General features: G+C 38.3%; 2 protein-coding genes across 2 annotated transcripts; both read left to right on the forward strand.

Annotated features, from left to right (window-relative positions):
• The first annotated feature begins 8,285 nt into the window (after positions 1-8,285).
• LOC121765923 (protein JINGUBANG-like) lies at positions 8,286-11,061 on the forward strand. The gene is made up of 2 exons (XM_042162222.1): positions 8,286-8,945; positions 10,241-11,061. The coding sequence occupies exons 1-2, from the start codon at positions 8,388-8,390 to the stop codon at positions 10,973-10,975; spliced, it is 1,293 nt and encodes a 430-aa protein (XP_042018156.1). The 5' UTR covers positions 8,286-8,387; the 3' UTR covers positions 10,976-11,061.
• A 3,093-nt stretch (positions 11,062-14,154) lies between these two features.
• LOC121779698 (nuclear pore complex protein NUP98A-like) lies at positions 14,155-14,670 on the forward strand. The gene has a single exon (XM_042177073.1). It carries the CDS (start codon positions 14,155-14,157, stop codon positions 14,668-14,670), a length of 516 nt encoding a protein of 171 aa, XP_042033007.1.
• The last annotated feature ends 484 nt before the right edge of the window (positions 14,671-15,154 follow it).

Consider the following 15,154-nt stretch of genomic DNA (forward strand, 5'->3'; position numbering starts at 1 on the left):
CAATAATGGTATCAATTTGATGAAGCAATTATACAGTTTCACTTATAGGAAAGATATATAAGAGCATCCGCAACGCGGTGCCGTCGCCGTTCCTATGCCGTTCCGGAGGAACGGTTTCGCGGCGGCACGCGTTGCAGCGTGCGTTCCGTCGCCATTCCGTGCCGCCACCGTTCCCATGCCGTGCCGCGTTTCGTTCCTCCGGAACGCGGAACGAAACGTTCCGCCACGCGCCGAGGCGACGTGGCGGACTCCCATTCGACGCGTGAAGCCCACTCGCTGCCCCGCGAGTGGGCTTCGTCCCGATGACGCAATAATTCATTTTTTTTAAAAAAAAATTCGAATTTAATAAAAAAAAAAAAAATTTTTTTTTTATTAACGGTAATGAGACCGTTAATTTTATAGCCGTTTTTTTTTTAATTTATTTATTTACTCTATAAATACTCCTATTTCATACTCATTTCAATCACAAACACACATCTATTTCTCTCTATTTCCACCCCAATTTTCATCTCAAATCAACTCTATTTTCCTTCTCCCAAATTTAATCAAACTAATGGATCCTTATGAACAAATGCGTCAAATATTGGAACAATCACTTGAAGAAGATCGACGACGGGAGGCGGAAGAAGCCGCTCCGCCCCAACGTCGCTCCCGTACGTACATCCATCGTAACCGGGAGGAAGCCGCCGCAAGGTTAGTACGCGACTACTTCTGCGATAACCCGGTTTGGGGAGATACGTACTTCCGTCGCCGTTTCCGCATGGGGAAACCGTTATTTCTCCACATCGCGAATACTTTGGCAGCCCGGGAAGAGTTCTTCCAGGAAGGGTTCGACGCGGTCGGACGTCCCAGCCACACGACGCTGCAGAAATGTACTGCAGCAATCCGCCAGCTTGCGACTGGACAAACGGCCGACATGTTCGACGAATACCTCCACATCGGAGATAGCACTGGGCGAATGTGCTTGCTCAAATTCTGCAAAGGCATCCGGGCAGCCTTCACCGACGAATTTCTCCGGAGGCCAAGCACGGCCGATTGTCAGTTCCTTCTCGACCTTCACGAAACAGTGCACGGATTCCCAGGGATGCTCGGCAGCGTCGATTGCATGCACTGGCAATGGAAGAATTGCCCGGTGGCGTGGAAGGGGTCCTACACGAGCGGCCACAAAGGTACCCACCCAACCGTTATACTCGAGGCTGTTGCCGACTACCGCCTTTGGATCTGGCACGCGTACTTCGGGGTCCCCGGGTCGAACAACGACGTAAACGTGCTCAACCAGTCCGACCTCTTGACCGAAGTTTTGGATGGTAAAGCGCCGGCCATCAACTTCGTCGCCAACAATCGGCTTTATAAAATGGGGTACTATCTCGCCGATGGCATCTACCCGAAGTGGCCTACCTTCGTGAAGACGTGCAGTGGGTCTGCGAACCCAAAGCAGGCTCTTTTTGCGCAGAAGCAGGAGGCTGCTCGCAAGGATGTGGAGAGGGCGTTCGGGGTTCTCCAAGCGCGCTTCAACATCATCAAAGCCCCGGCTCGTACGTGGTTCATGGAGAACATGGTCGACATCATGTATACGTGCATAATCTTGCACAACATGATTGTCCAAGACGAAGGACCCGAGGCGGGAAATTGGTTCGACCCCGAATCCCCCGGAAGCTCAACCGCAAGTAGTCCGCCTCGAAGTGGAGCGCATCCGTCTATACAAGAACGGTTATCTATTCGTGCAAGGACACGCGACTCTAGCGCCCACACTCAACTCCAACATGATCTAATTGAGCACATTTGGGCAAACTTTGGCGGATGAAATTATTAAAATTGTGTACTTTTATTTTTTTATGATTTTAATTGTGTGCTTTTTATTTTTTTAAGTTTAAGTTGTAACTTTGTTTTAATGTTGTGTGTTTTTTAATAAAATGTGTTTGTTTTTTTAATTGAATTGAGTTGAAATTAAAAAAAAATGAAATTGAATGAATAGTAATTTAAGGAACGGTTAAGGAACGGTTAAGGAACGAGGGTTGCAGGTTCCGTTCCTTAGTTAAGGAATGGAGTAAAAAAGTACAGTGGGGCCCTCAAATAGTGGTTTAAGGAACGGTTTAGGAACGGTATAGGAACAGCGTTGTGGATGGCCTAATAATGTTGATTTCTATGTATGATGACTTGACGTAGCTTAAAAATAGTAGTGTATAGTAACACTGATATTTCATTATGGACTTGTTACAAGTGTCCGTGAACTATAGCCTTGTAGTCACATCCTAGTTTCCTTTTAGTTGGTTGTGGATTTATGAAAGTTTTGTTTAGGAGCTTCAGGGAAAAAACAAGAATTTCCCTATCCTTAGGCCACCTAAATATAGCAAATAAATGGGACATAGTGTTCCAACTAATTTGTTGAATTTTTTTTGAGTCCTTTGATATCTTCATATTTGTTTCTGCCAATGTGTCAGCACCTCATTCTATGCTCTTTGGTTATTCGCAAAAAAGAAAAAACTTAATGATTGCAATACCATTCTTCTAAAAAAATTAAATTTTCTAATTTTGTAAAATGGTTATCTTAATTTGGTTTGGTATCCAATATACTCCTTGCTAACTCTAATATTGTAAATGGAAATATTCTCAATTTCTTGACAAATATGAGATCCCCATTTGCTAACAATACACATAAACATCATTTCATTATGAATGTTTTAGTCATATAAAATCACATTTTTTGTATATACATATACAAATTACTAAAAAAAAAATTAAACACTACAAAACTACTTAAAATTTGGGACTTGATTTTCACTTAATTATTTCACAAATTGCTACTCCCTCCGTCCGCGAATAGAAGTCTCGTTTCTTTATTTTGGTCTGTCCGCGAATAGGAGTCCCGGTTCATAATTACTATAAATGGTAAAGAGACCTCACGTTCCACTTACTCATTCAATTCACATATCATGTAAAACTAATATATACAATTCATGAGATCCATATTCCAATAACTTTCTTTCACCTACTTTTTATAACATTTTTTAAAACCCGTGCCATAACGAAATGAGACTCCTATTCGCGGGCGGAGGGAGTATTAACCATCAACTGTATTCTCAACCTAGCGTATGCTCCAAAGTTTCTGCAATGTGATATACACTTTCAATTCACGAACATCTATAAATCAATTATAGAAGATTGATGCATGTGAAACTATGACGGTGTTTTCAAGTAATGTATATTTGGCTAATTTTGATAACTTTGAAAGCTGAGATATAATAAAGTGCATTGGTATATATAGTCCAAACCCTCAAAAAGCACACTTAGCTTGAAGGAGAAGAGCAACAAGGCCCCAAATAATTTCATAGTAGCAAAGCTTTTCTGATTCCGGGCCCAATCAGACAATCATACAAAACAAATAATTTAAGAAAAAAATTAATACAAGAGTGCTTTGGAGTGTTACCCAAAACTCTTGTGTGAAAAAGAGAGAGTGATGCGGACATGATTCTACATTAATTAATTTTGATTTGTTTTCCTTCTCTCTAAATTAGGATATCAGAAATTTTTTAGTTGTTTTAGTATGTATTTATTTTATTAGTAATTAAAATAAGCAGATAGAAAGTTATTAGTTCTAATTAGGATTTTGTTTTAATTTGTTTACTTTGTAATTTTGTTTTGTTTAGTTTTTTTTTCTTATGTCTTAGAATTGGAGCCTATATAAAGGCTTCATTATCATTGATGAAATACAAATTTTATTAGCGATATTTTTTGTGAGTTTATTGTTAGGTATTATTGTATTCATCTAAATCTTACTTGTTGTGTTGTTTTCTTCGATTGATTGAATCCTGCAAGTTGAATCCACTATTATCGAGGTCCACGTGCAATCCAATCCGATGCAGGAACTATCCCGGTACAATTACTATGTAGAAGAAAGCTAGAAATTCTCTCTACAAAGCTTTACATATTTTCTCTCTAATGTTACACTGTTTCTCATTCTACAAAGCTAGAAATTCTCTCTACAAAGCTTTACATATTCTTCACAATGAAGAATAAATAACCATTAAATAGATGGAAAGTCACCAGGGCTCCATGATTGTTGGGCCTATGGACTAATATAATTGTAGCCCAACTATAATTACTTAATCCATATTAATCTAATTCTATCACATTTCCTTTCATTTATCTCTATTGAATTTTCAATTCATCGAAACTTTTATCCGACTTATCAAACGAACTTTCACCGTCACTTGTAGTGTCAATAATTCCATCTACAACTTAGGCCATCCGCAACGCTGTCACTTATCCGTCCCTTAACCGTCCCTTAAATTACTATTCATGGGCCCCACTGTACTTTTTTACTCCATCTCTTAACTAAGGGACAAAACCTGCAACCCTCCATCTCTTATCCGTCCCTTAACCGTCCCTTAAATTACTATTCATTCAATTTCATTTTTTATTTTTATTTCCAACAAATTCAATTAATAAAAACACACTTCATTAAAAATAAAATAAGATTACAACATAAAATAAAAATACAACTTAGAATTTAAAAAAATAAAAAAAATTGGAGATGATTTGGGAAGAATAGATGTGTATTTGTGTGTGAAATGAGGATGAATTAGGAGTATTTATATAGTAAAAAATAAAAAAAAAGAAAAAACGGTAATATAACGATAATATTACCGTTTTTCATTTTTTTATTTTAATTCGAATTTAAAAAAATGATTTATTGCGTCATCGTGACGATGCCCACTCGCGGGTCGGTGAGTGGGCGTCATGCATGGCGCCGGAACGCGCCACATCGCCCTGGCGCGTGGCGAGACGTCTCACCATCCGTCACGGCGGGACGGAACGTGTGGCGGGCTGGGGACGAGACGGGGCGCTGCAACGCGTCACGCCGCCGTCTTGTCCCTTAGTGACGGATTACGGGCCACCCGCGTGACGCGTTGCGGGTGGCCTTATGGGTATATGTATCTCATTTGTGGCATCACACATCCATCCGTACCAAGCCTTGTGCTGCGATGTTGATTAATGATATGGTATGCTTATTAAGTTAAATGGAAATAATTAAATAAGTAGAGTTATATTATGGTCTAAATTATAAGGTACTGAATCAGAGATGAATGAAATATATATAAAATGGAATCATGTTGAAGTAGATGAGCATTAGGAATAGGCTTAGGTGCGGTTGCGCAGGTTAACTGACTCTACAGTCGGTCCATACTATTCTCTAAAAACTATTAACCGGTCTTCGGCCTTATAACAGTTTTGCATCTTTCTCTATTTTTTGTTGTGCGAATTTTAGATAACAAAAAAATGTAATTTCACAATTCAGACACTCGCTAGTTCCGACATCATGTGTTCAACTTCCTTGATCCGTCTAACTTTTACCAAGGGTTCATTATTATTAGAACAAAATTCACATGGATGTACAGCAATGTGACCTGCCAAAATGTACTACTCCCTCCGTCCCCCAATTTGAGTCACTCTTTTCCATTTTGGGCCGTCCCCCAATAAGAGTCACTCTTCCCACTTACCATTTTTGGACATCAAAATTACCCTTCATTACACCAAAAGTCAAAGGGGCCCCACATTTCACTACCTAACTCCATTTATTACACCACACATTCAAACTTTTCCTTAAAACTCGTGCCGAGTCAAAGAGTGACTCAAATTGGGGGACGGAGGGAGTATCATTTTTACACGTGGTTGAATGGCATTCATCAAATGGACTCTTCCCTCAACCCGTCCATTCCCATGAAGGATTGGGGCCCTCATAATTTTAGCTAGGTGAATTTTCAATTAATTGAACAAAATTAATCTAATTTGTAAACTTGATTTGTCTTTTAAATTGTTGCGCTGAAGACTTTGTTTTTGCACTTATAGCAAACCAAACTGTACAAAGTTTTAAAAATAAAATGATTAAAGAAAGAAGAAGGAATAGAAATACGTTAAGACTTAAGATAGTGCATGTATATTGTATAGGCAATGTGGGAGTTTAACTAAAAGTGTCGTGGATGTTAAATAATCAATCGGATAAATATTTGATTTTATTCGATGTTAAGTAATTAATTGGGTAAATATTTGAGTTTGTTACATGATATACGGAGTACTTATTAGTGTTTTAGGCCAATACGCACTTAAACATTTTGCAATATTTTCACGAGAAATAAACAGTTCATTTTTTATATACTGGACTGATTATTAATTTTGAACTAATTAAAGGAAAGGGAGATGGTGGCCATCATTGATAATTTGATATCACTAGTATGTGAGGAAAATTACAAGTACTAGGTAAACTTTGTACCCAATACCTAGCTTTAAAAAATGATCCATGTGTCACGTATTTACCCGTAAAGTACCTGCACTACATTTGATGTGACACAATATTGCAAGAGCTTATGCTTATTTATTCGAAATTTATATAGGTTAGGTAAGGTTGCTAAGTGTGTTCCCCCCGCCTATTTACCAACCAGCCACCGTACTAAAATTATGCACAATCTAGTCATTCAATACTAATTTAAACACATAAATTTAAATTTAATTAATCCGTACTAATTTAAATCTTAGCTAAGATTCATAGTAAGTTATCACTAATATACTATCTCAATGTATATTGTTAAACACATAAACGTCATGTCATCTTACTGCCAATTATACTCTCAAGACTCAAGTCATGACATACATTATTCATAGTCGAAAGATCAATTGTGTACACTTTCTTTGTCCCACCTCGTTTTTTTTGGTTTGGTTCCACTTGATAATCTTGGGCACTGGTTATTAATGTTGGGATAGAAAATCTTTGGTGATGAATCTAAATTATAGTAGATTATATTTTCTAGCACGAGACGAGGCACTACATTTGTTTTATGGTAATAATCCCCTCAAAATAATTAAGACATGTGATATGGAGTATATTATAAATGACACAATAATTTTTTATACTAAGGACCCGTTTTATAGCAGGGATATAGTAGTCTTAGGACTTTAATCCTATATATATATCATTCGTTTTATAGACTGGATAAAAACTTCCAAAGCCCGTCGGGCTTTAGAAAGCCTATCCAGGCCCGCGTCCACATCAGCATTTTAGACTGTTGGGCCTTTACTATTATCCATAAAAAAATGTGTAGGTTTATACACTTTTTGAAATGGATTTTCATCTTCTACTCCTCTCACTCACTCTCTCTCTCTATCAATTGAAGTCGCCTCTCTCGGTATGATGCTTTGGCCGGTGACGGTTGTGCAAAGGTTCAGTGGTCGTGGTGGTGGTCGCGGGTGCACGACCGCTCTCTCCACTCGGCCGCGACACCCTCCGTCAATCTCCATCTCTCTCTCTATCGATTGAAGTCGATGTGTTTCTCTTCTTTCCGCCCAAAAATGGTTGGCGACTGTAGCGCAGGTGTCTGGTGGTAGTGGTTGTTGGGCATAGCCGCCGACACACCTACCTCCGTCGTCTTCTTCAATTTAGGCAGATATGAGACGGTGATGAGGTTGGACTATTGATGTTCCAAATCTGAGCTTCGATTTTCTGTAAATTGCTTCAATAGATTTGTTCAATCGTCATTTAGGCCACCAATGTTGATAGATGATTTGTTCTGGAGTTGAGCTTCGTGTTCTATGAATTCGTTGTTGCTGCTGGAAATTTTACACAATTTGTGGCAGTGATGATTCTTCTAAGATCTTGAGCCTCCTGTTGATTTCTACGCTAATCCGAGAGCTGCGAAAGTGGTGCCCGTTTGAAAATTTGTGAAGCATCACTTTGCCTTCTCTAATGTGTAAAAACCGAGCTTGTTTTCATTTCTACTCCACAAAATCAGAAATTAATCATTGATTATTCTGATTTTTTTTCGATTCTTCTCCATTGCTAAGATGGAATATGCTCGCTAATTTAGATTACAGTAGAACACGATAATGAATAACTATTAGAATTCAAACTTCTAACTATAGTTGATGAATAATCATTAGAATCAAAACTTCAAATTAGAGTTGCAAATAATTGAACATGTGAGGTAAATTGCATATATAATTGCTTATTTATATGGAGCATGCAATAAGGGCATATTTGTCATTTCATGTTTTATCATTGAAATAATCCCGAACAATATCTAATCTACAAAACAACATCACAAAAACCATATCTAGATGTTATCCTACTTTTGGCCCGAAAATTTAATCCCAAATTATTTATCATGCTATATCCAATCCATGGTATAAAACAAGCCCTAATTGTGATGACAAAAATAGTACCCGTCGACCATATGCATATAAATTAAGTAGTGCTAGTTTAGTCCATTTCCTAAATTCATTTGGCCGTTAATATCTCCCTAAATTCTCTCCCCATCACTCTCTCCACCTCTCTCCACCTCTTTTCCCCTCACAATCTCTCAATCCAGCACAAATTTCTCACAACTAATCAACCAATGTCCTCAGACAAGAACGCCATGGCCGGCAACATGGTCCACCCCGACCCCAACCTCTCCTCCTCTAGCGGCGGCGGCGACATGGACGACTACCGCAACAGCAGCTTCAACGCGTACGAGCCCAAACGCAACAGCGGCGAGGGCTCCCCGATGATGATGTCCCCATGGAACCAGCCTGGCCCCTTCGGCCAGGCGTGGTCCACCCCGAGCAAACACTCGTCCGAGCAGCTCCAAAACAGCCTCATCGGCTCCCTGGTCCGCGAGGAAGGGCACATATACTCTCTCGCGGCCAAGGACGACATGCTCTACACTGGGTCCGACAGCAAGAACATCCGCGTGTGGAAGGGCATGAAGGATTTTTCGGCCTTCAAGTCCAATAGCGGCCTCGTGAAGGCCATCATCATCGCGGATGACAAGATCTTCACGGGGCACCAGGACGGGAAGATCCGGGTTTGGAAGATCAGCCCCAAGAACCCGAATGTGTACAAGCGGTCGGGGACGATGCCGACCTTTTTTGACATCTTTAAGGAGTCGATCAAGCCCGGGAACTACGTCGAGGTGTGATACGATATATTTTTTATTTATTGAGGAAATCTCCTTTGCGCACTGCCACATCATGCGTAATAAATACACTAAATATTGCGTGATACTTAGTGCGCCTATGTACGTGCACTAACACATTAAAGTGTGTGTCATACTTATTTTATTTATCAAGTAAGTTGAGAATCTATATTTTATTCACTTCATTCATCATTAATTATCTCAATTCAACTTAGCAATACGCAAATAAAAGTGTCAAGCCTAGTCTAGCAAGATTAGTAAGATTCCGCTAAAAGGAGGATTCGGTACACCTGTGGTTAAACAAAAAAAAGTAGTGCAATATGTTTCCTACTTATATGTGTACTTCCTCCATCCCCTATTAATTGACATCTTTTAATTTGGCAAGGGTTTTAAAAATGTAGTTGAAAAAGGTTGGAAAAAGTTAGTAGAAATACCAAAAAATAGTTAAGTAAGGGTGATATGGGGATGGAGAGAGTAATAATTTTATTAAAAAATATGAGTAGAATGAAATTAATGGAACGTAGGACCTGTTTAAAAAATTGAATTAGGACCTTCTAATATGATACGGAGCAATACTATATATAAGTATAATGTGAATTGGATGAATTAATAGAATATAGAGTAAATGAAATAAAATATTTTATCACAACCGTCCATTTTTGGCAAAACAAAACTTATTGCACTTAACGGATGGAATTACTTAGTCATATTTTTGTGATTTATTTACATGGATTATAAATATGTAGTATAGTCTCATATAAAATTTAATTAATGAGTGAAAAAGAAATGTTATATCCATCATCTGTCACTATTCACTAATATTGATAATGAACAGTAGTACTATGAGTTTAGTACGAAAATTGGAAATTATGAGATACAGAAAACATGGTGATTATTGATTGTACCGTATGAATCTTGTTTTATTAGAGATATTATTATTGATTGTACCGGTATGAATCTTGTTTTATTAGAGATATTATTATTGATTGTACCGGTATGAATCTTGACCGAGTATGCGTTTTAAGAAATCTAAAGAAAAATTGGTTGAAAAAGTTAGTAGGGTGTGAGATTCATTTTTTATATTGATTTTATAATAAAATGTGAGTTAGTGAAATATGTGACCTATTTATCATTTATGGTAAAAAATAAAGTGTGACAATTATTGAGAGATGGACCGAAATGGAAAAGAGTGACAATTAATCGGGATGTAGGGAGTAATATTTCTCCACTCTCTATGATAAACATATGGTAATTGGTACTTTACTCTTTCTCCCGATCTTTCCCTTATGAAGGTCCGGCGCAAGCGGAGGGCGGTGTGGATCAAGCACACGGACGCGATCTCGTGCCTGAGCATGGACAAGGAGACCGGGATCCTCTACTCGGCCTCCTGGGACAAAACCTTCAAAGTGTGGCGGCCGGATCACTCCAAGTGCGTTGAATCCGTGAAGGCACACGACGACGCCGTCAACTCCGTCGTCGCCACCACCGGCGCCATGGTCTACACCGGCTCCGCCGACGGCACGGTCAAAGCCTGGCGGCGCGAGCAAAAGGGGAAATCATACAAACACATCCCTGCGAGAACCCTCCTGACGCAGGAGTCGGCGGTGACGGCGCTGGCGGTGAGCGACGCCGACAGGGTGGTGTACTCCGGGTCGTCGGACGGATTGGTGAACTTCTGGGAGGCGGAGATTCACGGAGGGGTGCTGAGGGGGCACAAGCTGGCGGTGCTGTGCCTGGCGGCGGCGGGGAGGCTGGTGATGAGCGGCTCGGCGGACAAGAGCATATGCGTGTGGAGGAGGGAGGCTGGCATGTGCGCCCACACGTGCCTGTCGGTGCTGACGGGGCACACGGGCCCCGTTAAGTGCCTGGCGGTGGAGAGGGATAGGGAGAGGGAGGAGAAGTGGGTGGTGTATAGTGGGAGTTTGGATAAGTCGGTCAAGGTCTGGAGTGTGTCTGAGGTGGTGGCGGCGGCGGAGATGGACCAGTTTGATTGGGAATCTAGCTCGATTCCTTCGCCCAAGTATTGAGGAATCTGATTGAATTTAGTTTCTACTGTATATTGTATAACTAGTTGATTAGTAATGTTATATCCCAATATTTGCCTTTTAGCCTTTAAATTCCTCTCTATACATATGCAACATGGGTTAATATGGATTAATTTATTTAATTGCTTGTAAAATTAGGAAAAATATTTTTTCTCATACTATAATTTTTAAAATTTGAATGACAAATTACATTTGTATAAATTCTTAAATGTTTTATTTTAGTTACTTAAGCTTCTTATAATGGCGTCGTTTAATTTAGCCGTTCATGTCGTCATAGTACTATATTTTTTCTTAAGTTAATCTTAGTTACTTAAGCTCAAAACATATTGTTTAGTCGTCATATTCGAATCCCTAATCATTCAATGTAAGACACCTATAAAAGGTTTTGTGCGTACTATTCAGTCTTCTTCGTTCAAGAAAACAAGAGCTTAAATTCAATCCCTATTGTTTCATTCCTTCTTGTTATTAACACCCAGAACATATTTTATCTGTGTTGTATCTTAAAGATATCTTCTAATATTTAAGTTGGTCAGTGAAAATATTTGATTTAAACCCATTATTTTAGTATATGTAGTTATCCGTTTTCGTGAGAGGTAAGAGATCTTAATGAGCCCAAGTCCAAGACTTACCTCTTGAATAAGCCAGCCCAATAAAATTGTTCGCATGGCTTCTTTTATGAAATGTTTTTAAAGCCCAAAACTTGTAATATTATTATTATCAACAAAATTTGGAGGACTCTATTACCTTATTTTGTAGTTCTATATATTCAAGCGTGTCAAATTTCATCTAAAAGTCATTCGCATTTATAAATAGTTAATTTTATTTATAACTCAGATGACTTTGGAGGGAATTGCGATATATATATATATATATATAGGTTAGTGATCAAGATATAACTAATTTTAAGTGTATAACTAGAGAACAACAAATAAAATGGAATAAATATTATTTATTTTAATAATGAAAAATAAATGCAGCCCTCGTTTTCTTCCTCGCGATCATCACTTCCCGATTCGAGGAGCGCGATTTCAAGCAAGAGCTGCCGAGGAGGCTGCTGATGGGGATGAGCTGTTTGTTCTCGGGCATAGCGGCGATGCTGCTGTCGTTCTGCGCGGGGCATACTTTCATAATGAGGGAGAAGCTGAGGATAGCGGCGGTGCCTATATACGCAGTGGCGATGTTACCGGTCGTGCTCTTTGCCATCGGGCAGTTGCCTTTATACTTTGATATTCTCTAGGCTGCCTATATCAAAGTGCCGCTGCGCAACTACAACATCTTCCACCACTAGAGATCTATTATCTATACATCTGCTTTTATCCTTTATTAATTTGTTTTTGTGTAATAGATTTGAAAGTTGAAATTTTTATATACAACTTTATTACTAGTTTTCATTATAGTATATGTTTAATGTGTTATGAAATGTTACTACTCATTTCCCAATGCAATCTGCAATAATCTTCTATACATTAATTTTGTAGATTGTATTATGATTTTACTTCACTGTTATTTACAAAACACATCACTCTTATTTACAAAACACATCACTCTTAGCATGATTTTACTTCACTCTTGTTTACAAAACACATCACTCTTATCATGATTTTACTTCACTCTTGTTTACAAAACGCATCACTCTTATTATGATTTTACTCCACTCTTCTTTACAAAACACATCACTCTTATTATGATTTTACTTCACTCTTGTTTACAAAACGCATCACTCTTATTATGATTTTACTTCACTCTTGTTTACAAAACACATCACTCTTAGCATGATTTTACTTCACTCTTGTTTACAAATCACATCACTCTTAGCATGATTTTACTTCACTCTTGTTTACAAAACACATCACTCTTATTATGATTTTACTTCACTCTTGTTTACAAAACACATCACTCTTGTTATGATTTTACTTCACTCTTGTTTACAAAACACATCACTCTTGTTATGATTTTACTTCACTCTTGTTTACAAAACACATCACTCTTATTATGATATTACTTCACTCTTGTTTACAAAACACATCACTCTTATTATGATATTACTTCACTCTTGTTTACAAAACACATCACTCTTAACATGATTTTACTTCACTGTTGTTTACAAAACACATCACTCTTTAATAAAAATTACACTTTAAATATGCTGAATAAAAAATGAGATAAAAATCTACGATTCATCTCTTGAAGTAATTACCAAACCAAATTCAAATTCCCCAATGCCTTCTACTGTTATTTCTATATCAAAATCACAATCAGAATCACTTCAAAACAATTGTTGAATTATGTTCTACGCAGTTTAATAGATGTTGACGATGAGTGGGAGCTCCTCTCCGACGAGGACTACCTTGAGATCAACGACGAGGCTGGGAAGCAGATTTACTCGGTTGTCCACATGAACTACTGCATCTCCCAGTTGTCTCCTCAATTTGTCAAAACTACTACCAATCAACTTCTCCACGCTTCTGATCGTGATCAGCCGATTCAGAGTAAGATCGAATCCTTCAACGCCGATCAGGACCCGATCTCACAGGATTTCTTCAACAAATTGAAGGAGGCTGAATCAGTCGACATGAAAGTGGAATCGCCCAAATATGAAGCGAGGGAAGATCCTCGCAAACTCAATTCAGAAATGGCGATCGAGGATGACGGCGCCAACGCGTGGAAGCGGAGTTTGAGCAGTTTCTGCTTGCAGCGACTTTCTGCATCGACAATCAGGTAAAAATAACTTAGCCATAAGATTAATTTGGAGTATTAAGATGTGTGGCTGAGATTTGTTCTCTAGTTATTTGGTTAAGGGGTGTTTGCCATAGATCACTACCCTATATATATATATATATATATATATATATATATATATATATATAGGGTAGTGATCAAGATATAACTAATCTTAAGTGTATAACTAGAGAACAAATCTCAGCCACACATCTTAATGGAAAAAATATCATTTATTTTAATAATACAAAATAGGTCAAGGGTATTTTTGGAAATTATATTATGAAATTTAAATATGGCGGTTTTCATTCTCTCATTCCAAATCTGCGATCCTTTCTTTTTCCTTCCAAATCTGCGATCCCGAAAATGCTTAATTTGCAGGCAAAGGTGATGAGGTCAAAGAGAGTTGTAGTTGTGTACAAATTATGGAAATAAATGAAGGCATGCATGCCCAACTGAATCAGCACGAAGTTGAAGTCGCTGCAACAACTGAATATGTTTTAGCACTACTGCCAAAGCTTCCCAATGGAGTTGAATATTACACAGAACCTTCACTGCGCGAGCTGGCAGCTAAGGAAAAAGCAGGAGCAGGATTCTGCAGGCGTGTGAAGGACTTTGTTGTGGGAAGGAAGGGTCATGGAAGCATCAAGTTTCTTGGAGAAACAGATGTCTGCCATCTCGATGTTGAATCCATTGTGCAGTTGAACAATCGGCAAGTGATCGTCTATCCGAACGGGAGAAAGAAGCCACGAGATGGGGGACAGTGTAACAAGACAGCTGAGGTCACTCTGCTCAATGTCAAATGCATCATCAAAAAGACAGGAAAGAAGTATGTTGAAGGGCCTCCAGTTGAGAGTTACAAAGAGATCTTGGTCAAAATGATTCGAGAACGTGGAGCGGAGTTTGATTCATATGATCCAGTTAAAGGGGAACTGAAATTTAGGGTTAAACTCTTTTAGCTAGACATCACTCTTATTCTGATTTTACTTCACTCTTGTTTACAAAACACATCACTCTTATTTTGATTTTACTTCACTCTTGTTTACAAAACACATCTCTCTTATTTTGATTTTACTTCACTCTTGTTTACAAAACACATCACTGTTATTCTGATTTTACTTCACTCTTGTTTACAAAACACATCACTGTTATTCTGATTTTACTTCACTCTTGTTTACAAAACACGTTACTCTAATTCTGATTTTACTTCACTCTTGTTTACAAAACACGTCACTCTTATTCTGATTTTACTTCACTCTTGTTTACAAAACACGTCACTCTTATTCTGATTTTACTTCACTCTTGTTTACAAAACACATCACTCTTATTCTGATTTTATTTCACTCTTGTTTACAAAACACATCACTGTTATTCTGATTTTACTTCACTCTTGTTTACAAAACACATCACTGTTATTCTGATTTTACTTCACTCTTGTTTACA

Source organism: Salvia splendens, chromosome 2, assembly GCF_004379255.2.
Source record: "Salvia splendens isolate huo1 chromosome 2, SspV2, whole genome shotgun sequence".
In the NCBI taxonomy this organism is placed as follows: domain Eukaryota; kingdom Viridiplantae; phylum Streptophyta; class Magnoliopsida; order Lamiales; family Lamiaceae; genus Salvia; species Salvia splendens.

Coding starts and splice junctions, on each gene's coding strand:
- LOC121765923 (XM_042162222.1), top strand. CDS start 8,388: ATGTCCTCAGACAAGAACGCCATGGCCGGCAACATGGTCCACCCCGAC. Junction 8,946..10,240: donor AGCCCGGGAACTACGTCGAG/GTGTGATACGAT, acceptor TCCCTTATGAAG/GTCCGGCGCAAGCGGAGGGC.
- LOC121779698 (XM_042177073.1), top strand. CDS start 14,155: ATGCATGCCCAACTGAATCAGCACGAAGTTGAAGTCGCTGCAACAACT.